Source organism: Phodopus roborovskii, unplaced genomic scaffold (genome assembly GCF_943737965.1).
Source record: "Phodopus roborovskii unplaced genomic scaffold, PHOROB, whole genome shotgun sequence".
Classification (NCBI taxonomy): Eukaryota; Metazoa; Chordata; class Mammalia; order Rodentia; family Cricetidae; genus Phodopus; species Phodopus roborovskii.
This window is the reverse complement of record NW_026125397.1, coordinates 2,984,514-3,009,250: the sequence shown is the minus strand read 5'-3', so window position 1 is coordinate 3,009,250 and position 24,737 is coordinate 2,984,514. Positions and strand designations below refer to the sequence as shown.

The 24,737-nt window shown below is 44.2% G+C and overlaps 1 protein-coding gene across 2 annotated transcripts in view; it reads right to left on the bottom strand.

Moving 5' to 3' along the window:
* Positions 1-24,737, bottom strand: part of Map3k5 (mitogen-activated protein kinase kinase kinase 5) — a 186,365-nt gene that overhangs the window by 2,599 nt on the left and 159,029 nt on the right. For both annotated transcript variants that reach the window (XM_051175360.1, XM_051175359.1), the window contains 7 exons: positions 19,095-19,272; positions 18,849-19,017; positions 14,180-14,365; positions 10,858-10,963; positions 7,018-7,264; positions 1,562-1,674; positions 595-707 (listed from right to left, as the gene is read on the bottom strand). In XM_051175360.1, coding sequence (XP_051031317.1) covers positions 595-707; positions 1,562-1,674; positions 7,018-7,264; positions 10,858-10,963; positions 14,180-14,365; positions 18,849-19,017; positions 19,095-19,272 — 1,112 coding nt within the window. The remainder of the gene's footprint in view (positions 1-594; positions 708-1,561; positions 1,675-7,017; positions 7,265-10,857; positions 10,964-14,179; positions 14,366-18,848; positions 19,018-19,094; positions 19,273-24,737) is intronic.

Below are 24,737 nucleotides of genomic sequence, written 5' to 3'. Positions count from 1 at the left end.
ATCTACTTTTTTCAAGTAGCAATGAATAACCGCTGCCTAATGGAGATTAGTAATGTCACAAAAGGATAAAAAACTTAACAAAAGTGGCAGCAACTGATTGACGTATTTCTTCTAGTTGTGGTCCCATTTATTCCTTACTCTTCCTTATTTTCAGTCCACAAACAGTAGACTACTCAGAGGTTATGGACAATGGTGTACTTTTGTACTTTACCTCTTGCTTTTATACATCTTGTTCCTTACCCCAGAATGAACTTCCTTTCCTTGTCTGTCTTGTCCCATACACACAGTTGGCCTAGTTTATAGTTATATATTCCTTTAGACTCATTCATTGTCCTCTGGGAAACACACACACACACACACACACACACACACACACACACACACACCCTTGAAATTTTTAGTGTCAGAATTTGCTGGTGTAAGACTTTTTTTTTAAAATCAGTGGAATCTATCTATCTCTCCTAACATATAATGTCAGGAAGGTGGGACTATCTTTGACGTGCTTAGCAGTGCTAAGGTGCCTGGCACATAGTACACACTCATTTTTATGAGGAGAAGTGGGACACCATGGGCCCCACAGAAGTTTCTCTTTACCCGACTGATAGTGTCTTGGTCAGCTCCGTTTTCCCTCAGCCAGACAGTAAGTTCAGACTCTTCAGTGCTTGTGCCAGCAGAGTTCCGGTGGTGCATGTGAAACCCGGGGATATCTAGAACCAAAATTAGGGGAAATCTTTAGCTTCATGGACATAATCTGGAACACTCAGCATCCATGAAAATTTCTTGCTAATTTGAAGACTGTCAGAGAAGAACTAATAGAAGCAATTAAGACAGGCTGTATAAATGACAATAGAGATACCAGCTACTCTGCTAGTAAACGGAAAGTCAGAAGTAACATTGTGATGATATACTCCCTTCATACTTTTATATGAAGATTCTAGTTTCTTAGCATTAACTTTGTGTATCCAATTATGCCTTGTATTTTTCATGAAACTAAGATGGACAGTTAGCAGAATACTATACAATTATAATCTCTTTTTTCCCACTATTTCTAATAATACAAAAGAGCCAAGTACCTGAGCAAATAACTCCAGAACCAACTTCCTAATAATTAGCAAATAAGATTCACCTACAAGCTCTCACAAAACAGATTTCTTTATTGTTTCACCCTATGGCATTTTCTTACTGTATGCTTATCCTATTTAAGCCTCTCCAAATTTGAAGGGAGAAAAGATGGAATATGCTGAATACAAATACTAAATAATGAAAGTGTCATTTTATTCTGGCACTCTGTGACAGCGTTAGAAAGAATGACTGAAGCAGTAGAGACCCTCGTTTACCTCATCTCCGAAAGAGTAAGCGTGAGCATGCGTTTTACTGTGCTCATAGAAGATGGTCAGTTACTACAGTTAAGAGGGGATCTATACAAAGGAATTCCATCCTGCTACTGACTGGTCAAGGGAGCTATGACATACAGCTGCCTGCTGGCTTCCCAGCCTTCTGTGGCAGCCTGGTCGAACAGTCATGCCTATACAAGACTCCATCGCAGTTCTCTGCTGCTTACCTATTGGTTGGGACTTAAGTTTCAGGTGTTTAATTTCCTGGTCTTTTTCTTCAATAGCTTGATGAAGGAGTGCTTGTAACTCTTTCTCTTTCCGAACTAACTCTTCAAGTAATCTGCAGGAGAGACTCACATTGGTAATGGGAAAATGAAGCAGGAGGTAACAGCATGTCTGTCAGTGTGGGCTTTTTTCTTAGGCTACAGAGATCTATAAAAATAAAAGATCCGGTGCCAGTGGCTCTGGGCTGAGGCCAGAGAGGGCATGTTTAATGAGCTCTCAGTAGACAGTCACGTAGCAACGTAGCAGATCTGTGGAGACTTGTAATCATCTACCTTCCTTCTGTCCTGTTTTTTGTTACTGTTTTTTTTGGAGACAGGGTTTCTCTCTGTAACCTTGGCTATCCTGGAACTCACTCTGTAGATCAGGCTGGCCTTGACCTCTGAGATCCACCTGCTTCTGCCTCAGCTGGGATCAAAGGCATGCACTACCACCACCCAGCTGCAACCATCTTTCTTAAACTATGAAAATCTGAGGGCTTAGGTTATGCTGCCTACTATGTTATCTACTATACTATTGGCTACTATACAATCTACTATACTAATTACTATATTATCTACTATTCTATCTGATTACTATACTATCTACTGTGCTATGCCTACTATGTTATCTACTATACTATTGGCTACTATACAATCTACTATACTAATTACTATATTATCTACTATTCTATCTGATTACTATACTATCTACTGTGCTATGCCTACTATGTTATCTACTATACTATTGGCTACTATACAATCTACTATACTAATTACTATATTATCTACTATTCTATCTATTACTATACTATCTACTGTACTATCTGCCTACTATACTATCTGATTACTATATTATCTGCTATACATCTGACTATTATACTATCTTCTGTACTATCTGCCTACTATACTAACTTATTACTATCCTATCTACTGTACATCTGACTAATATACTATGTTCTATACTATCTGATTACTGTATTATCTACTGTACTGTTTGGCGCCAGGCATGGACTGCATAAACGTTAATAGTTACTGTTGCAGTTGTAGCCAGCACTGCCGTGTCTTTCTCATTTCTGGGGGTGGGTATGGCTAGTGGAGGGTTTAAAAGAACATTCAGTTCCGAGGTGGATCTGCTGCACTCCCAAGATGCAAAGATACTTTCTGATACTCGGACATTACTTTTGGCCATGGGAGGCTACTCGAGCCACGGAGGATCAAGCTGTGACCTGCTTATATTGTCATTACAGAAACTAAAATTCTGGCTCCTTAGAAAACTATCTCTGAGTATCTTTGATTGACAATTCCACAAGTTTAAAATATATAATTATTGTGGCTGGAGAGATGGCTGAGCAGTCAACAGCACTTGTTCATGCAGAGGACCCAGGTTCAATTCCCAGCTCTTATACAGCAGTTCACAACTATCCCAGGAATTTAATACCCTCTTCTGACCTTAGAGCGCACTAGGTACACATGGGGTGCATAGCCATACTAGCAAGCAAAACACTCATAGACATTACTCTAAAAAAACAAAATATGTAACCACTGACAAGAACTTTAGAACAAATTACTACATAGCCAGTAGCTCTCAGCAAGTTATCTCTGTTTCATTTTCTGACCATTGATAGATTTATTCTGGGACCATGTATGGCCAAGCATCTGTGTGTTTCCGATGACATGCTGTGTAGGCAGCATGCTGTAACTGAGAGATAAGCCTGGGTCTGTGGACTGGCTCAGCCACACGCTTCCTGTGTTCACCTTAGACACATTTCCCAATGCTTCTGGGCTCCACTTTTCTCGTTTGTTAAAAGGAAAGGGGAAACTTCTAGAAGGGATTAACATGAAAATTCCTCAAGACAACATAGAGAAAATACAAAGCACAAGAAGGGGTTCCTATTTTGAGCCCCAAGATCTATTCCATGCAGAACCTGCAGATGAGGCCCTTGTGAAGGAGAGGGGTCATAGTAGACTCAGGGACAGAGGCGAGACAAAAGTGAGGTGCAGTAGGAGAGAGGGGGCTGAAGAAGATACATAGGAAAGACACCGGAGAAGATACATAGGAAAGACACCGGAGAAGATACTGCGCACAATTAGATGAGTTCAACAGCATGGAATGAAAGCAAAGGACTAAAGAGAGACTTTCTGTCAACTCCAGCAGCAATGACAGTCACAGAATGGGACACAAGCTGTGGATGAATTTTTCAATGTGTGCTTTTTGGTCTGGAATGTATCTTTGTCTACTTTGCTGATTTGCAGACCTATAGAAAAGTGACAGCCTATGGCTACTGTCGTCTGAAAGGACATGGCCATTTTTGGAGCTTATTTAGGCTACGCAGTTAGTTCCCCTTTGTCTTTAAAAGCCAGAAAGTCACTTTGTAACACACCTTGTTGTGCCACCTCCACTGTCCCAAGTCCAGCTTTGAGACCACTCACTCACCTGAAGTGTGCATTTAGCCCATACATTTAGTGTTACCACATGCTTGTTAGAAGGGAAATAATGTATAAGGTTGACAATTGTCTTCCAGAAGGGAAATAATGTATAAGGTTGACAATTGTCTTCCTTTCTGTTTCAGAAAGGTATGGCATGAAACTACCATGGGGCCAGTTTTCTAACTCAAGTGTGCAGAGCAGTGAGGCAGGCTGGTGGGCAATTCTAGAATCTCAGGGCAGAGAAATTAGATAACAGCCAGTGACCTCTGAGTTAATTTTAAGAGTCCTTGCAAGTTTTAAGGACATTTTATTAAGGGTTTACTTAACTGTAAGTGACATGCATATTCTAAAGCCATTTACTTTCTGTCATGTAGAATTACTGATGAACTAAAAATCAGGAGCTGGTTATAGCTGATTTAGCTTTGTCAGCGATTCTAATAATTATAAGCTTAAGATTTTGTGTATTGGGGCTATAGAGGTGGCTCAGCAGTTAAGAGCTCTGGCTGCTCTTCCAGAGGACGTGGGTTCAATTCCCAGCATCTGCATGCCAGCTCACAACTGTCTGTAACTCCAGTTCCAGAGGATCTGATACCCCCAACCAGACATACATGTAGGCAAAGCACCAATGTACATAAAATAAATAAAAAATATTTTGTGTGTATATTTGTTTGTATCTATGAGTACTTTGTGTGTGTGTGTGAATTCAATGCCATGTGTCTTCTTTCATAGCTCTGCAACTTACTTTCTGTGATGGAGTCTTCCACTGAACTTGGAACTCATAGATTCAGTTAGACTGGCTGGGCATGAAACCTCAGGGATCATCCAAGCTTTAACTCACCAGTGCTAGAAGTATAGATGTGTGCTGCTGTATCCAGCTTTCTGTGGGTGTTGGGGACTGGACTCAGGTCCTTATGCTTGCATGACAGACCAGCTCTTCAGCTCCTTAGCTAAAGATTTTTAACACCAGAGCAACACCCTTTCCTAAATACACACACACACACACACACACACACACACACACACACACACAGTTTGTGTGTGTAGTTAGGGGTCAGTGAACTTGAAACCAGGGCCTTGTTTATGCTGGGCAAGCATCCTGTCACTGAGCTACACTCCCATAACAAGAGTCAGCTGAAGGTAGGTGTGGGTGGAGCCTATGATCTCTGTACTTGGGAAGTAGGGGCATAAAGATCAAGAGCAACCTCGGCTACTCACTGAGTTTAAGGCCAGCGTGGGCTACATGAGACCCTGTATAAAAGAACTGAAAAATATGAAAATATTAAGAAATAGTAATATTCAACTAAAAGCATAAGATGACTAATAAAGATATTACCAGTCCCTGATTTATGCTGTTTTTTACTAAACCTTCCACCCTTCTTTAAATTATTTGTGAAGAAAAAATTGTACCTCATCTCATTTTTCTGATAGTCACAGGAATGTATGGGAAATACTAAGAAAGGAAAGAGGAGGCCAGTGGTCCTTAGATGTTACGTAGCATATAGAGGAAACAGATGAATGTGTATACAGATTATTACAAAAATGTAACTATGTAGTAATGTACACGAGAAACATGCAAATCCTCTGTACCGGTGGGGAGTTTTCAGAAGCAAGGCTCAGGGTGGAGCCAAAGGACCTCAGAAAAGACATGAAGCTGTGAAGAAAACAGCAGGGAACCTGGCTCTTGGGCAATGTAGGTGTCATAAACATGGCAGACAGAAGATTGTGCCAGATGGTGCAAAAGGCAAAGCAAACAGGAAAGGAGAGAAGAGAGAGCCACACACACTTCCGGGATGTGTTTAGGGGCCAGTACTACTCACACAGCTGGGATGGACAGACAGAGGTTGGGGGTAGGGGACGAAAAAGCAGACAGACCGGCTCTTTGGTAAACAGAATAGCTTTCTGGCAGAATCATTGGGACCAGAAAACCCGGGTGGATAGGGCTGGAGCCAAACAATTGCTGGGGAACCTTCCTCCCCTAGAGACCAGAACAGGGGTTCCAAAATCAGCTAGTCAGGGTTGAGTGGCAGGGTGAAGTGACTGAGTGAGGAGCCACTACAGCAGAAGGGCAATTGAAAGCAGGCTACTGCTGGAGAGGAGGAGGAACAAGGCAGAGCTCGGTATCAGATGACAAGGCTGGGGTATGGACATCAGAACCAAGGTCACCATATTCTGAAATGTTTACCCATAAAAACCATCAAAGATAAGCAGGCATGCATAATACTAGGTTTCACATTGAAGCTTAACTTTTAAACACTTAAACGTACAATGAGAAATGAGTTAACTTTTATTACCCCGATGAACAACTAGATAGATCGTCAACTAAGGTTTCTAAATATTTGAACATCTTTTATTGATTCACTAAGACGTTTTCATTATAGACCCAGAGCCATAAAGTCTGTTTCCCTCATGTCAACAGGGCCAGAACAGGAAGCTGTAAAGCATAAGGTCTCAGACTTTGAACTGTGCCAACATCTGCTACAAAAGGCAGTATTTGATAACTGGATCGTGTGGGTTCTATGATACCAAATTCTCAGCTACACACCCCAGACAGAGCATGACATGCTGCATACAGAACAGTCCCTTTAAGCTCCTGAATGCAAAGTTGAATTTTGTCCTTTAAACACAAGATCTTTTCCTAAAAGAAACACACCATGGGCACTCTCTGTTCTCTCCCCTCTGTCTACTGGAAGGAACAGGCTGCCACGAGTCTGTTTCCAAAGGGTTCATGAGCTTACAACTCAGTAATTCTGTAAATTCCAGCACACTTGGCGCAAAGCAGCAAGCAGATGGTTGCTCGCCCTGCTGGTGGCAGAAAGTGCCATTTTATGAGAGCTAAAATCAACCCCTCTTGTTTTATAAAAGAAAAGCACCTAACTTTTTATGCTGGGGTTCTATGTGTGTGTTCTGTGTGCTGGACTTTAAAAAGCAGACTTAAAATTATTCACTTTTATAGAAATAAGGAAAAAGGAAACCAACACACTTCCTCACATTACCTATTGGTTTCTATTTTCATCCTTCCAAGCTGCACATTCAGGGACCGGTGAGCGCTCTGGGAATCATGGGATACAGTGGAGCTGAGGGTGCTCACCCCCGAGGTAGCCACCGCATCCTCAATGACTACGGCCTGAGGTCTTCGGGCAGTTTGATTCGAAGGGGATTCCTCATGCTCATCTTCGACATCCAAGTCTTCTGGATCAGCTGTATCGCTCTCTGATGCAAGGCTAAAATGTGGTCTCAACTCTACATGGCACAAATAAGATGGATTGAGTCATTGCCTTCAGGATTTAAGATGCATCAGTTCCCATGCGGTCTACCCAAACTGCTCTTTCCAGTGAAGGTGAATTCCTGTGCATCTGTTCAGAGTTCTCCCAGTGGGAACTTAAGCAGCACTAAAGATCATTCCTAATGCAAGAAATATGCCTGTCTTATCAGTTGTCTTCAGCTTTCCAAGGCCATCTTGGTTTCTATGCTCAGCATTTCTCTGTCTGGTCACTACTACACTTGAGAAATAACAAGAAATAGTTAATGTTCCAGTGATCAGCCTGAGAAAAGAACTCTCAAGGGACCTCCCACTGTACACTGTCCCGTGCGAGCATTTGGGACTGGGAAGATTGCACACTTTTAAAACTTCTATTTTGAGACAATTTTACAGTAAGAGAAATTACATAACACACACAGTGTTCCTTTATACCTATAGGAAGCTCATCCTAACCTTAACATCTCATGGGACTTCAGAACTGCAGTCCAAACCTGGACATGGACACTATGGATACTATGAAGTCTCCTACTTTCTCTTTCTCCTGCTCTCTCTCCCTCCCTCGCTTTCATTTGTTTTAAAAATGGGATCTCATTATGTAGCCGGCTGTGTCTACAGTCTCCCCCATCTTGGCCTCCCACGGGCTGGGATGACAGCTTTCCGGTTGTGACTGGTATTCCTGCGCTAACTCTCATGACCTTCACCTTTTCCCCCTCCTGTTTGTCTTAGTTTTGTTTCAGCAGGGTTCTAGCCCTGATGGCCTTGAACTTGTGATCCTCCTGCCTTAGCCTCCTAGAACTTCCCACTTTTGAGGGAAGCTGCTCAGATATTTTTATAGAGCGTCCTTTATTTTAGGTACACTTGGAAAACTGTCACAATCAAGCAAACAAACAAAAACTAACTTTCACAATCAGTTGAGACTGCATCTTAAAAAAAAAAAAAAAGACACAGACAAGAGGCTGTGCCCTTCTTGTGCCCATCGTATCAAAAGCTGCATGATGCATGGGTCCTGTTACTCCTAGTGGCGTTTTCATTGGCTGAGGACGTCTCCAGGTCCCTCCATCGCAGTAGTTAGTAAATACCTTGCAACAAGGGATTAGGAAACAATCCACTGTGCTGCATCTCATCACTGTGACCCTACTAATTTGAGCAGTCATTCACAGCCCTTGCTTGCAATAATTATGACTGTTAGTGTGTGCATAGTTGTGGCTTTTCTATTTCCTTTGCTCCCTCTACATTTGTCAAATAGATTTTTTTAATAGCAATGGGCAGCCTCTCCCATGTATTTACTTATTTATCTCACCCTGGACTCACAGGTATTTATCCTGTTAGGCTCGTTATAGTTTAGGTCTGAAGCATCCCCCAGGGGTCCAGGAGGTAAAGGCTCAGTCCTTGGCATGGCACCACTAGGAGGTGGGGGAACCTTAAGAGCTGCAAGTCACTGTGGGGCACGTGCCCCTGTGGGTTGTGGAACCCAGTCAGTCTCTTGCTTTTCCTCTCCTGTGCCTCCCAGCTGTGAGCTAAGAGGGTTATTTCTGCCAGAGGCTTTCTCTGGATGTGTCATCATAAACCTAAAACAATGGCCAATCATGGCCAAAATAAACCTTTTCCCTTATAAACTGCTTATCTTAGGAATTTGCTAAAATGACAGAAAACTACCAATACAGATCTATAACGCAATACTATTTTTATTCATTTCACTTTGTTGTTTAAATTGTTTCAGCATGGACTAGTGTCCTTCCAGTAACCCCTGTCCCTTTTGGAGTCTTCCTTACTTTCTATCACCACACGGTGTCCTAAGCTCAATTTATATTTCTCCTACCTCAAGTCTGAAATCAACCACTTCAGTGGGAGCTCAACCATCTGTTAGAGCAGCGGTTCTCAACCTGTGGGTCAGGACCCCTCTGGCAAACTGCTATCTCCAAAATATTTACATTATGATTCATAGTGGTAACAAATTACAGTCATAATGTAGCAATGAAAATAATTTTATGGTTGGGGGTCACCACAACATGAGGAACTGTATTAAAGGGTCAGGGCATCAGGAAGGCTGAGAACCACTGTGTTGGAGGATGGTGTTTAAAAACCACAACTTAGGTCCCCTCAGCAGACAGACTTAGGAAGCAGAAGTAATAAGGACGCTCCACCCACACTTGCAAGAACTCAGAAGGAATCCCGCAGTTTGGAAGGATTCACATTATTTAAAACCTGGAGACATTCTCAAATATTTCAGACTGATCCTCTGCAGTTTCTCCTTCCTCTCCTTTTAGAACACACCCTACTTAGAAGTTCAATTGCAGGGTAAACTGTGCAGTTGCTTCGGAGGTTTGCTGTAGAGAAGGAGATACTTCTCACTCTAAAACCTTGGTTCATCAATGCTATGCCTTTTGTATTTCTCTCCCAATATAGCTAGGGTGAGTTTAGGCCAATGATTCCCAAACCCAGCCGTGCATCCCAGCAGTAAGAGAGCTGTACTCACACTGCATTTCTGGAGTACAGAGGATCTTTTCAGAGCGGTACAAATATTCTTTATGATAACCTAATCATGGGCAGACATCACAGATCACACAGCTATACAGGCGTGCCTGTATAGATTGAGCCCAGGTGACTAGGATATGCTAGCACACGCTCGTCAACTCTAACAAATGTGCCTTTCAGGCAGAGAATGCTAATGCTGGGAGATGTGGCCTGCATGGAGGGGCAGAGCACACAGGAAACAGCACCTTCCCTCTCAATATTCCTAATTCATCTAAAAATTTTATTTTTTAATTAAAAAAACACATGTCCTAGGCCTTAACTCCAGAAGACTGCTGCCAATGTGGTCTAAGATGGGCTTGAAAGCTGTGATTTTTGCTGAATGCATGGGAAGACTTGAGGACGGCTGCTTTAAGAGGTGACAAACAAGTTTGTGGGCACAGGTATGTAGCCATTGAAATTCCTAACTATTTGGGGCACCTTAGCGTGTCTGGTTCTTTCTTCAGTGCGGCTCCAGGCAAACCTTCCACACTCACAGTGTGTGCACTCAATCTACAGGAATGGTTTTGGTGACTGTGGTCGTTTGAATGAGTATACCACCCCGCTCCCCTATAAGCTCAGGTATTTGAGTTCCTAGTGTCTAACTGGTTACACTATTTGGGAAGGCTTAGGAGGTGTGGTGGCCTTGCTGGAGGAAGCGTGTCACTGGGAGCAGGTTTTGAAAGTTCAAAGACTTGATCCACTCCTAGTTTGCTGTCTCAGCTTCATGCTTGCCTTGCAGATGTGGGCCCTGGGCTCGCTGCTTCAGCCACCATGCCTGTCTTTGGGCATGCCTCCCCACCATGATGTGACTGATGGGCTCCTCTCACCCTGGAGCCGAAAGCCCAGACAAACCCTTCCTTCTGTAAGTCGCTTTGGTCACAGTGTTTTGTCACAGCAAAAGAAAAGTAAGACAGTGACTTTGAAATGATTTTTTTTTAAAAAGAAAGGCCACCAGTGTTCTTAAAGACACTAAAGAAACAACAGAAATGAGATGACAGAGGAAGAACAATCTAAAATGTGCAAGCACTAATTATTTACATACTCTTTAACTAATTCTGACCTGGGACCAGAATGGTAATAGCTGTTTGCACAGCCTTTCGGATGATGCTGTCCAAGGCGAACATCCAGTGTGGTTTGATATTGTGATTCCGGAGAACTTTATTGACCTGAAAAAACAGTGACCTTTAGTCTACTTAATTTTTTACATTATTTATTATTACTTTTCTCCCCCTCCCCAACCATGTGTGTGTGTTTATGCATGTGCCTGTGAATGCTGCGGCATGCATGTGAAATCAGAGGACAGCTGTGGAGGTCAGTTCTCCCCTCCCACGTAGGTTCCCAGTACAGAGTCCAGCTCATCAGGCTCAGGAGAAAGCACCTTCACCCTCTCGCCAGCCTAGGCTACATTGTTTTCATTGCAAATAGTCCAGCTGATCTAAGCTGCTGGGTGAACGTCTATCTACATAAGCAACTAAAAGCCTTCATCACCTTGCATTATACATAACTTCTTTATGACACTAGGAAACAAACATTGCCACTTCAAACTGAAATGAAATCTAGGTGTGCTGGTATGCACCTGCAATCCTGATGCTTAGGAGGCTGAGGCAGGATGCTCATGAGTTTAAGGCCAGCTTCGGCTGTAAGAGCTTGCCTCAAAGAAAACAAAAAGAAAAAACAAGACAAAAGAAATCAGAAAATAAAAAAATGAAAATCTCTCCAATTAAAACTGAGTATATTTCATTTAGGGCAGTAAGGTATTTAAGTGAGAAGGCAAGCTACATCTTTGGTACTCAGGGGGGGCTGGGGAAGGCATAAAAGCAGGAAGAGTTGAGGAGGTTTTCAATAAAGACACACCCTACCCTGCAATGTTATGACTGCCATTTAACACAGCCAAACGCTTAAGCACATTCAGGACTTGGAAAAAAGGGAAGAGAGCAGAAATTAGCATTCATGTACTACCTACACCTTGCCACAATCCTGTGCCCCACCTTGCCCATTCATTGTTACTGATGCCTCTCTATATAGGGGAATAACCTGCTAGAATATTCCAGAAAGCCTAGTCACACAGAAAAATCTTTGTTGTAAGGATAACTTTTACTGACGACTGGTAACCCATTTAAATAGACACTAAAATAGACACATACCCGACCTTTCTGTCCTTTTAAAAAACTATTGTGAACTACACATAATATAAAATTTCCAATATTAATCATTTTATTTGATCATCTGAGTCTTAGAAACATAAAATTAATGATTTTGCCCACCGGAGGTGCTACCTACTCACACGTTATCATGATGCTCTCACTGTCCATCTTTTGATGGATCATGGTACTCACTCAGGTTAAGGTCTCACCCTTACCCAACAGTCCCTGCATGCCTGCCTTCTTCTGTCTCTGGGGTCTAACTGTTTCAGGTACCTCACTGAAATCAAAGCATTTGGCCTTATGTGATCGGCTTATTTGGCTTAGCATGACATTCTTGGTTTTTTCGTTTGTTTTTCAAGAGAGGGTTTCTCTGTGTGTAGACCTTAGCTGTTCTGAAACTCACTCTGTAGACCAGGCTGGCTTGGGACTCACAGATCACCTGCCTCTCTGCCTCCCAAGTGCTGGGATTAAAGGTGTGCGCACTATCACCACCCAGCAGCGAGACATTCTTTAAGATTCATCCATTTTACTACCTGTGCCAGAATTTCTTTTTTTAAAAGACTGAACAATCCCCTTGTATACAATCCTGTGTGCATCAACTTTTGAAAGACAAACTTATGCCATAACATCTTGATTGGCTCTATGGCATCCTGGTTGACCATGGCATCTATGGAAGCAGGCTGGGTAAACATGGGGAAATGATGGCCGAGCTGCAAACTCATGCCAAGAGCTGGAATAACAGTCGCTCAATCTTTCCCTTGGTACAGTCTCATCAGAATCACCCCTTTTAGGAGACAGTCAGTTTGGGGATTTCCTCGTCATAGTTACTCCCAAGGAAATGAACTATTTCTTGGACCTCGCTTGTTCCAGGAAATTCTTTCAGACTGACTTTGAAATGCTTCTGCTCCTTAAGTGGATTGCCTGCTTATACAACTAACAGGTATATCATTTAGGAAACTGGAATATTTCTCTCAAGGGGGGATCCTTTGTAATTGTGATCTGCCCTGCAGAGCTACCCAGTGCCTCACCACACAGGACACTATCCAGTGACAGCACTGGACAGGCAGCGAGTAGAGTAGGAGTGAGTGAGTTGCATGTCTGTGTCTGCCCTGGGCCCGAGGCCCAGGATTACAGCTAAATAGCTCTCACTCTGACTTCTACAGCCAATTCACTTTCCAACCTCTTGCCTGGAAGCCAATGCGAGGGCAAGCACACACTGGCTAAATAAACCATTTCGCTCTCTTGCAGATGGCTGCGTATCCATAGTTGCAATGTCAGCATGCCTTAGCATGTAATGCTTTGCCAGCTGCCTTCATTCTCTAGGACCTCAGTTCAGGCAGAGCTCTTGCTCCTGCTCCTCACAGCAGAGACACCAAGTAGTTTCCACTCAACACCAGTCACTGTCGAAGGGTGAAAATTTAGTTTTGAATGGAGGCTCATTTGTTACCGCAAATACAAATATCAAGAAGCCTTCTACATATTGGAGCAACAATACATTAAGAGCTAATTAACGTTTGAAATTTAAGTAAAATCATACAGTTTGATGCCATTTTCACATCACAGACACCATCAAGATGCCTTCTATTTCTGTCTCCCGTAACTGTGTAAAGGGCATCTGAGAGCGGCTTTAAATGTCTACAGAGAAGCCTTACTCAAGAATATCAGGAAGAGTTATGAACCAGCCTTGCAGAATAGTTTCTTGTCTGTGTTGCACAGCATTGGCAGCAGCCTCATTGGATCATGTGGATTAATTTTCACTCGTCAGTGTCTGACGAGTGAATTATATTTCTGCCTAGACCATAGTGACTTCTTATGAAACAAACCTGTTAAGAATGTTCTACATGGAAACCAGAGAAAAACCATGGGGGGGGGGGGGTGTGGAGGAGAGAAATCCCCTATTCAATAGAAAGCATTCACAGGTATATTAGTGCATTTTCCTCAATGGCCACTAGATGGCATTTCTTGTATAGCATTACAAAACGCACTAAGCGCCTAAGGCCACCAGAATCTAGTAACCCACCCACATGATCCTTAGGAGAAAGCCAGCCATGGAAATGTGTGTAAGTCTTGCTGTTTTCCACAGTAGTTAAGCTGTGTGTGTCTCTTACCTTTGGGGGAACTCAGTAAATATCTCACATTTGTTATCCAGAGAGAACAGGGTTTAACTTGTATCCTATTTTTATAACTACACACTTAGCAGAGACCGTGAGAGAAGCAAGGGCACAATGCTGCACTTACCGCATCCTGGAAACCAAAGAGAACCACCTGCACCTGGTTGATGCCATGGCTGTCGAAGTCCAGCTCCAGCTTTAGCTTTGACAGTGTAGTGGCTATGATTTTTCGGTCAGTGGACCTCACAAACTCTCTGAGGCTCGCGATGAGGGTTGTGATGTGTTCCCATTTTAGTTTAGGCTCTTCAGCACCCTGAAAATAAAACCCACAAGGCCCCGGTTACTCTGGACGGAACATGCCAGCCACAAACTTCCCGTTCTCATCGTCTGCTCTCACAAGAACTGAGCTCTGAAAAGACCTCCTGCTAATGAAAAAGAGCATGTTTTTAACTCTGTAGCTCCTGTCAGTAGCCATTGCTACTGCCAGAACTAAGCAGTGCTTGGGGAAGCAGCACTTGGCCCTGACACTGGTCAGTAGCCAGGATGTAGTCAGATACGCACAGCTTTGCCCATATGGAGATAAACTGAGGCAGCAAGATTCTCAGAAACTATCTGTACACTAGTGAGACAGAGGCACTGAGCCACAGAACCTTAATCTCAAAGTCTGCCCACAGAAAGGTCATAAAATAGGGCCATGGGTGTGTCCATCACACCCAAAGGGTAGATGCACAGGAGTGGAGAATGGCATTAGGTAGGGAAAGATGTAGACAGATTAGAGATGTACACCACAAGGCCAGCAGCAGCCAAGCAAGACAAAAGATGGAACCATTGGAACTTTAACCGCCAGGGGTCCTCGCTGCTATTTCTCTTGCGGCTATGTGTGTCTGTCACAACATGTCATGGGCCCTTCCTCTGCCTTTAAAGTCAATTCCTTGTCATGAAAGGGGGCCTGTCTCAGATACCACCATTGGAGCTATCCCCTAACAACTGGGTAATCAGTTATAAAAATGGAATAGGTCTCTCCTTCAAAGCATTTTTTTTTTTTTTAACTTTGAGCAACGTACACTGCTTCTGTAAAGAAAGAAAGACTAATTTAGGGCTGGAGAGATGGCTCAGACATTGAGAGCCCTGGCTGTTTTTCCAGAGGTCCTGAGTTCAATTCCCAGCAATCACTTGATGGCTCACAACCACCTATAAAGTTATCTGGTGTCCTCTTATGGGCTGTAGGCATACATGCAGGCAGAACACTGTATACATAATAAGTAAAAAGCTTTTTAAAGCCTAATTTAAAGATGTTACTGATGGTCATTAAATTCCAAGAAGCAACAGAAATTTTACTAAGGTCATTTCTATTTCACATTGCATTTTCTTACTGTATTATTAAAATTAAGTTTTTCCACTGGGCCAATAAAATTCCAATTATTAGAGCACTATCAAAAAATTTTCAAGAGCACCACTGGCTGAGTTCTTTATCTACATATATTCTTGATTTGGGAGTTGGGTTCCATGTTTCAGTTCTCATGAGAAAAGTTTAAATTGAAAGACCTAAAGGCTGTCATTAGAGAAACATTTTAAAATTACACTGAGAACAATTATATGCTTTCTTTTTTTCTCACCACAAACTAAATGACAGCCAGAGGGGAGATTCACAGGCAAAGCACCAGGAAATAGCAGGAAGAAAACCGAGTTATTCAGACTGGGAGCTAGGCTCTGTGAAAACTCAGACACAGCTCCACCAATGGCTTAGCATTCATTTTCAAGATCAGGGTTGTTTTAAAACACAACACAAAAAAAAAAAAAAAAATGTTGCTTCTGGTTTTAGGGTGTGTGTATGTTGCTGCCCTGTGAAAGAACTCTCTCTACTCTGGGAAATGCTTCCTGTCCAGGCTACTTCACCCACTTACTCAATCGATCTTCATGTCCTAATGCCAGCCCCTCTGTGTTACATCATTCGAGGGCCTTCCTTTATGAGCATGTTCTGCAGGGTGAACGTGGCTCAGCACAATGGAAGGGTTTGACAGTGAGCCATTCCCAAACACTCATGTTTTCTGCAAAAATTCTCTCTAGTCTTGTGTGTGTGTGTGTGTGTGTGTGTGTGTGTGTGTGAACTCATGTGCAGATATGTACACATGCGAAAGTCACAAGTAGATACTGGGTATTTTCCTCTATCTATCTCTGCCGTATTACCTCAAGACAGGGTGTCTCACTGAATTTAAAGCTTGCTCTTTCTGCTAGGCTAGCTAATCACACACTCCCAAGATCCTCCATCTCTGCTCGGAAATGCTGGGGTTACAGGCGAGTCTGAAAAGGTGGCTGCTAACAGGACAGCCACAGGCGAGTCTGAAAAGGTGGCTGCTAACAGGACAGCCCTTTAGTACTGGCATCCTGGGGAATAAATGAACACACACGGATAATGGCCAGAGGAGCTTTTGCTGTGACTATGACACATCTAATAAACACTACTGGTTTTTTTCTCTTCTTTTTTTCTACTAGAATGTCAACTTCAGTGAGATACCAACTTATATTTTGTTCACTGTTGTCTTCCCTGCACTTGGGACAGAGCTGGTGCTTGGTAGATGTGCAGTGTTTGCTGAATGACCACATGAACCACAAGGCATGCACTTGCTCCCTCCATCTGAGCTTGGTGTTCCCCATTTCAGTCTGTCCTTTTCTCAGCTCTTGAATGACCTCCATGGGCACACCCAACATCCTTGACAACTACCCTATCTATCCCCGTACCTACAGGCCTGGCTGCCTCTCATGCCAGATCACCCGTGGCCTGGGCCTTCAGGTCACTGCTTGAGACAGCGTCCCACTAGGACCACACGGGGTTTCCCTCAGAAGGTACAGATGGTGTTCACTGAAGCTCTCCCTGTAGCCAGAGTCTTAACTGGCACACACACTGATCTACTTATGAGAGCCAAAAGGAGGGGGGACCTTGGGGAATTCCCACGGGGACAGAATGTTCAGGCTCAAGGAACAACAGACAAACCGGGTGGAGCTGAACAGTAAGAGTCAAGGAAGAGAGCCTGGCTCCACATCTGTCCTGACGAAAGACAAGCACAGGCCAACTGCTGGACTGAGACACATTACCAGCCTGGGCCACCCCTCTTCCGTCTTTGTGGCCATTTCCCCACAACCAAAGGAGGCAAAGAGCGACGTGTAGTCCACAGTCACCACAGCCATGAGCAGTTCACATTGATGGGGGCTGGGGGGGGGGCAGGTGGTGGGGCCCCTGATGCTCACAGGACCAATAGAGGATGACAGGTGCCGTGTTGAGGATCCACTGTCTATGGGAGGAAATCTTGCATTCTCAAGAGGTCTGAGCTGTGGCCTGTGCTGGAACCCTCGGAATCCCATTTTCTCTGGTGTATACACGGAGAGGAAAAGTTTCCTTCCCAGGGAAGTATTTCCCCAGGAATGGAACTTCGACCTCTGCCCCTAACATACACAGAGGGCCTAACCCCTTAGGTAAATGTTTAGGAGGGGACCTTTAAAAGGATAGCTAAGATTAAGTCAGGGCCTAAAGACAGAGCTCTAGTTCACCAGGACTGGGGTTTAGATTTGGAAGAGACACTGGAGTGCTCACATAGAGAGTAGGGTATCTCCAGATACATGGAGAAGATGGCCATCTGCAGCCCAGGGGAGGGTCCTCAGAAGTCAGGAAATGTGTTCACATCTTGACCTTGAACTGTATGTCTCCAGAGCTGTGAGGAAACACATTTCTGCCCAGTAAGACACCTGGCTTGTAGCATTTTGTTATGGCGGTCCTAGCAAACTAATGTAACAGGGAAAATATTTATTTCTGGCACACAGGTACTATAACATACTACACAGTTGCTCATTGCTGCCAACCACCCCATGTGTGAATATAGTGGCCTCATAAGCCAGGGTGATGTTCCCAGTGATCAGAGGAGCAGCTGACAGGCAGCCTTGAGCTAATGTCAAAACCAGCAATTGATACGGCTTAACCCTTGTTTGCTGATTGTGTGAATGAACAAATGAACAGCCAAAGAGGTAAGCAGGACTAGGTGTGTGAGACTCTGCTTGTGACATCCCAGTAGTGTACACACGTGCGGCCACTAAGTTATACACAATAACTTGTGAATAAAACAGCACACATATGATGCTGTGAGTATTGGTGTCACCATTTTACTATTTCGAGCAGGGCCGTACCATAAATACTTTAATACACCATCAGTTCTCCTCATAGAAAATACAAGAACAGGAAGGAAGCAAGAGAGGAAGGGCTGAGGGAAGAGGAGGGAGGCAAATGGTGGGGAGGAAGGAAGGAGGGAAGGGCAGGGATGAAGGATGAAGGAAGGGAGAGGGGAGGGTGGGATAGGAATAGAGAGCAACCAGCAAGAAAAGAAATAAATAATAGTTATTGTATGCTGATGCTTTCAGCATACAATAACTAATATCCACAAAGATAGTTTCCATGTCTAAGGATTTTTGTTTGCCCTAAAGGCCTTTGATTATTACTTTTTAAACGAGGTCTCCCTACGTGGCCCAGGGTGTCCCAGAAGGTACCATTCTCCTGCCCCAGCCTCTCAGGTGCAGGCGTGTCTTCTCTCTCAGGGTCCTACAGCCTTCTCACACTTCAGAGCACTATGTCACAAGGACACAGAGAATCATGTGTAGAGTCTGGCCTGTAGCCCCCCTTAATCAGGAAACAGGATGGGGCAGTCTGAGCCCAGCTTGGGCAACATAGTGGAGGTCTATGTTCAAAACAAATTACATGTACAAAAACGCTGTATCAGTCCCCAGGAAGGAAAGTGCCCAGTACATTTTACCTGGGCCAGAGACTCCATCAGGTTCCGTACGACCTTGTCCTGGTCTTCTGTCAGGATCCTGTGGAGGGTAGCCCGCCTTTCGCTATCCTTTCTGAGCATAAAGAAGCCAGAGTCTTTCTCCTCAGGGGAAGGGGGCGCACTGTGATCTTCGAAGTTTTCGTCTGGAATACTGTAATAATGGGTGCAGTGTAAGCCAGGGTTTCCTTCTAAAGCCCACACTTCACCACAAATAAGTCAGCTCTTTACCCCAAAAACAGTGTTCGCATCCCCTTCCCATCCTTTTCTCCGCAGGACTTGGCTCTGGTTTTGAACGAGAAGGGGTCCACCTTCAGCTCTGTGTCAGGAGAAACAGAGCCATACTCGCTGCTGCTGCTGGTGTCTTCCACCAGGACAGGGACCGGCAGGGAGATACTTCTGAGATATTCTGTGATGACAGAAGGGAGAGAAGGCAGCAAACACTTTAAAAACATCACACATACTGGCAGATCTGTAAAAGAGACCAGCATCCTTCATCACAGTAGAAGAAGCTGGTCATGTGATCATGGTCCCTGCCTTGCTCAATATAACAGAGGTAAGTGGATAAGGGTTCAGTCAGAAAAGGCCTCTTGGACCCTGAGAGGAATGTCTCCCAGGGTGGAAAACCAGGCGGCAGACTCATTGGGTACAGGCTTCTAATCCTAATTTAATGGATGACTTATATCGTTTTTTACAGGTCTCAGTGCCCACATCTAGAAACATGATGAGATGTACAATTTTAAACTGCATCCTCACAGATGTGCAGGTTCACCTTAGCATCTGCGGCCGCCTTGGAAGTGGGAAGGAATGGGATGCTATGGGTCTAAGCAACAGGTTCCAAGCCTGCTTTACCCAAGACGGCCACATGTCATGGCAGCTTGGGATGCACATGAAAAGCATTTGTTGCTAACAAAATTTAGAAACCAAAAGACCAAGTGTCCACTAAGGCCATTCCAAGTTGCCAGGCCCCAATCCCATGGCAAACATAGTCTTTAATTTTGATGGAAACTAAGATAGCACAATCAAAGCTGCCCACATTTCATTTCGCACTGGTTTTAAAGACAGTAATTTTTTGCCAGAAACATCTTTAATGTCTCAACACTACAAACATCTCTTACTAAAAAAGGCAAGTGTAACGTTATAAAAAAAAAAAAAAAAAGAATTCGTGGTTGCTTGGAAACCTCTTTACTTAATTTCTCTTCAGCTGGGTTAGGCTGAGATCACCCGAGTCTCAAAGGCAGTGGGTCGGTCACCACTGTACAATCAGCATCATTAACAGGGGTGCTGGCATGGACCACCACACAGACACACATTTGTAATCCCTCACTCTTCTCTCTGGCTCACAAGCATCTGAAAGCCAGAAAACTGGCCTAATCTCCTTTCTGGTGTTATGGGGGGAGGGTGGGAATCCTGGCAAAACCAGCCTATATGAGGGAAGGTTTATCTTAATTCAGAATTTGAGGTTAAAATCCATCACTTCAGGGAAGCTGAGGCTGTCCAGGACCCAAACCTGAGGAATGATGCTCTTGATGGGTGGGTCTTTACGCCTCAGTTATCTCTATCAAGACAGTCTTCTGCAGCTGTGCCCTCACTAAGACTCTTCCAGGAGAGTCTACACTGTGTTGATAAATCAACCAACTGTTTTGTCTTCAATTTCTCCAGGCACTTTTAGATTCTGGACTTTAAAGTACATATGTATGTGTATGTACGTGTGTGTGCGCGTGTGTGTTTGTGTGTGTGAGAGAAAGAGGAACTCAAAAAAATATACAAAACTATGCCATAATGTTAATGGTAGTTCTTTCTAGAGGATACTACTTAAGGTGAAACATTCTCCAAACTTTCTACAATAAACACAAGTATTTTGTATGTGTATGCTGGTGTGTGTTTGCAGATATGTGTACATGTGTTTGTGCATTATGTGTAGGACCCAAGGGACAAACACCAGTATTGTTTCTCAGGCAATGCTTTCACACACACACACACACAAAACAAAACAAATCACAGGGTCTCTCCCTGGCCTGGAACTCACCCAGTAGGCCATGCTGGCTTGTATGGAGCTCCATGGATCCATCCCCCTATCCCTGCCTCTCCAGTGTTGGGATCACTATGCTATGCCTGACATTTCTTTAAATGTAAGTTTTGGGGATAAAACCCAGGTTGCCAAGCATTATACCAACTGAGCTGTCTCCTCAGACCATGTCAAGGTTGGCTTCAGCTATCAGTGACCTGGCAGGAGGGAACCTCCCCTGAAGAATTACCTAAATCAGATTGGCCTAGGACCATGTCTATGAAGCGCATTCTTAATTGCTATTGAGGTAGGAGGGCCCAGCCTAGTGCAGAGGGTACCATCCCCAGGCAGGCAGACCTGGGCTGTGTAAGAGAGGGAACTGAGCAAGCCAGTAGGGCCTCACTCCTCTATGGTCTCTGCTTCAGGTCCTGTGTCTGCCACATAAACTCTTCCCAGTTGGCTTTGGTGTTTACCATAGCTACAGAAAGCAGATTAGAAAAGCCCACAGATGTTTTTATGGTCAGAAAAATGTTATGAAACTAGTTTTCACAAGCAGATATTCAACAGGTAGCAAAGGAGCTTTGGTAGGAACATGATTGAGCTAGGTACTGGTGGCACACACTGTAGTCTCAGCACTTGGGATACTGAGGCAGGAGGATGCCAAGTTTTGGCCAGCCTGGGCAGGTATAAACCTTGTAAATCAGCAAGATTCTAGTCTTCTTCAATAAAGAAGAAACCAGCACTATGATCACTTGTATTTCAAAACAGAACTGACGTCTTGTGAATGAACAGATTAACACTGTTTGCACTACCAGGTAAGGCTTTCCTATCCTGTGTTTCTGTAAACATACGTGTGTGATGTGCATGCATGCGTATCTAGAGAGGGAGCAAGGCCTTAAGTCGTCCACTTCTTACCTCTCTGGTCTCATCATGCGGTTTGAGTAGCCAGCAATGAGAAAGCTTGTGTCCTATGAATTTTAAGGTTGCTACGGACACTGATTGCCTAAAAGGAGACCTAATGGGGTAAAATGTACACGTTTGAGGGTGGAACCCAGGGCTTGTCATTCATCTTGGGATGAAAAGGACTTCTTTGAACTCCATGTGCAGTCCTGGTTCATCCTCAACCCAGTTCTAAATTGCTTTTGTTAAGCCCAGCCTCATCATGACTATTTGCTGGCTAGCCAACAGCACTCACTGACAGGCTGCAGAGGGGATGCTAAGGTGAGAAATCTTCCCAAACAGAACGGATGTATACACTATTCTCATGTTGGTGAGGAAGAATACAAGCTCTTGTTAGCAGACAAAGGGTGCCATTTGGTTCCTCAGTTTGCACAATGAACAGGGCAATTGGCTAGGGGTCTGAAGTTCAGAAGAAGTTTGGGTCAGAGGTGTGACCTTGGTCACCTACAGGTTAGATGGAATTTAAAGCAAGGAATGGCATAACTGAACGAAAGGCGGGAAAGGGACACAGACCACAATCCTTCACAATACTAATATTTTACAGAAAGGAGAACAATGAAGACTTTGTGTTGGATTTGCCTCCAGGGGTCAACTTCAGTCAAAGCAGGTTCCAAGGTCAAGTGGAAGGGCAAATACTAGACTCCCAGGAATAGAAAGCAAAGATCTAGAAATATTAAACTTCATGACATAAATCTGTGATGGTAGAGGGAGAAGAAAAGTGAAATGCTAGGCAAGGGGATGTCAGAGGAATATGAATTCATGACCCAGTGGTTAAGAGTACTGACTGCTCTTCCAGAGGTCCTGGCTCACAGCCATCCATAATGCGATCTGGTGCCCTCTTGTACACATAATAAATTCCAGACCATGGGAAAAGCCAGGCATCTTAGTGATTAGCAAGCACCCAGTTAATCCCAGCAGAAGGATCTCAGTCTGAGTCACTCCTGCACACTGAGCATCCATCTCTAACTCTCCTTTTGCTAAGTGGAACATCCTTCACTCAGCCATGAGAACTATAAATGGTTTTATGAGACATAGATGATTATTTACATTAATATTTAAATAAAATAAAGACTAATGCCTCAGCCATAGGCACCATGTTTGAATGTGGGACAAACATAGGTCTGGTGGCTGGGGCGCTAGATGGTGAAGACACAGGGCATTTCTGTCATTACAAGATTATGACCTGCTGATGGTTGGTGACATCATGGCAGATCAAGCTCCCTTCCTGATTTTCTGCCCTCTTTGCTAATTCTTTAGTATTTCGTGAAGAGCACCTTGGGATCTGAGCCTGACACCATGTCCAGCTTTGTCCCTTCTGCATGAATGCTAACCTCCAGCAGTGCCGAGCCACATGGTTCTGAGGGCAGAGGCTTCCTGGAAGAAAAATGTCTGTGCTCTAGACAGAAACAGGTATATGGTCTATAAAACACACTCGAGGAAAGAGGCATCCTGCTGTTTATCATTTAGAAGCCCAGGTCATGGTCACAGATTTACTGACAAGAGGCATAAAGGTCACAGGGGCTCCAGAGAAGAATGAGATGCTACTTTTGCCCCTGGTTTAGGTCAGCTTACTGAGGAGGAGAGGGAAGTGTTTTCGAGTTGACATCTGTGCAGCTGAGAGGCTCAACAGTCTCCTTGGGGACCGAGGGGAAGCCCCTCCCCTTTGAGACCCACAACCTTTTTCAGGTAAAGGGGGTAGATAGTCCCTGGGAGGGAGAATTCAGGTCTGAGGAGGTTCTAACCAGAGAATCAGGAAGGCTCTGAGGGAAAGGGCAGGGGGCCTGTAGGCCACCATTCTCAACAAGCTGAGCACAGGAGGCCGGAGCAAGCAAAGGGAGCAGCAGTTAGAGCAGGCACACTGCCTTCGAATGGCTCGCATTTGTCACGCGTGGTCTCATTCTCTCAACCCCAGTGGCCTCCACTGGAGATACATCATGTCCAAGGTTACTCCATCAACAAGGGAACCCAGCTCTGACTATAGTCACCCACTGACTATAAAAATCTTAAAGAATTTATAATATCTTAATCAGAGTTAGAGTATAGAGCCTGGGTAGAGTCTAAATGCCTGCAGTATTACACTGAACCCAGAGGGAGAGGACACGGCAGCCACAGCTGACCAGCAGAGAGAACCTTACATCTCCATGCTGGCCTGAGGTACATGCACACCGAGAAGACTGGGTAGAAGTACAGCTTGCTAAGCGAGCAGTTAACATATGTGTAATTGTGTGATGGGAATGCTTCCTGTGAGTGAAAACCATGACCCATGGAAGGGACCAAACAATGCCAGACTGGATGGTCAGGCACAGCGTCAAGGTTCTTCCGGGACCTTATTTGAGTCTCAGAATCAAACCTGGGAAGTAGGTTACCAGCACAGACTGACAAGCTAAAACAAGTGAGCTTTTGCATATGATACATGGAAACATGATAAACAAAACAAACAAACAAACAAACAAAAAAACCCTAACTTCTGTGTAAAGCAGGCTGCTCACAGAGCCAAGCAGCGTTGGAGGGTCTCCCTTGTGAAAATACAGGGGCTGCTTCCTACAGCCCAGGATTCCCGTGGAGAAAGGAAGTATTGCCAGAAGCCTGTCTCTCTGCATCTGAGAGCCTACCCCCAACTCAGGATTGCAGAAGGAAAACTGGACTGACTGTGCCGGGGAAAGCCTAACAAGGGGGCCTCTGCTCTGGGCTTTGAGGCACTACCAGGGCTACCTTCCTGAGTGGACACAGACACCAACCACTCACCCACAGCCCACGGCCCACCCTTTGTTATTCTTTGCAACTCTTTGGCTGACTTGAGAGCAAACTCAGCCTCTTGGCTCTGATTTGCAAAAGCTGACCCAAGGAAACAAAACCCCAGCTCTCGGCCTACTCGAGTTCATGTACTGTCCTAAGATGCCAGAAGA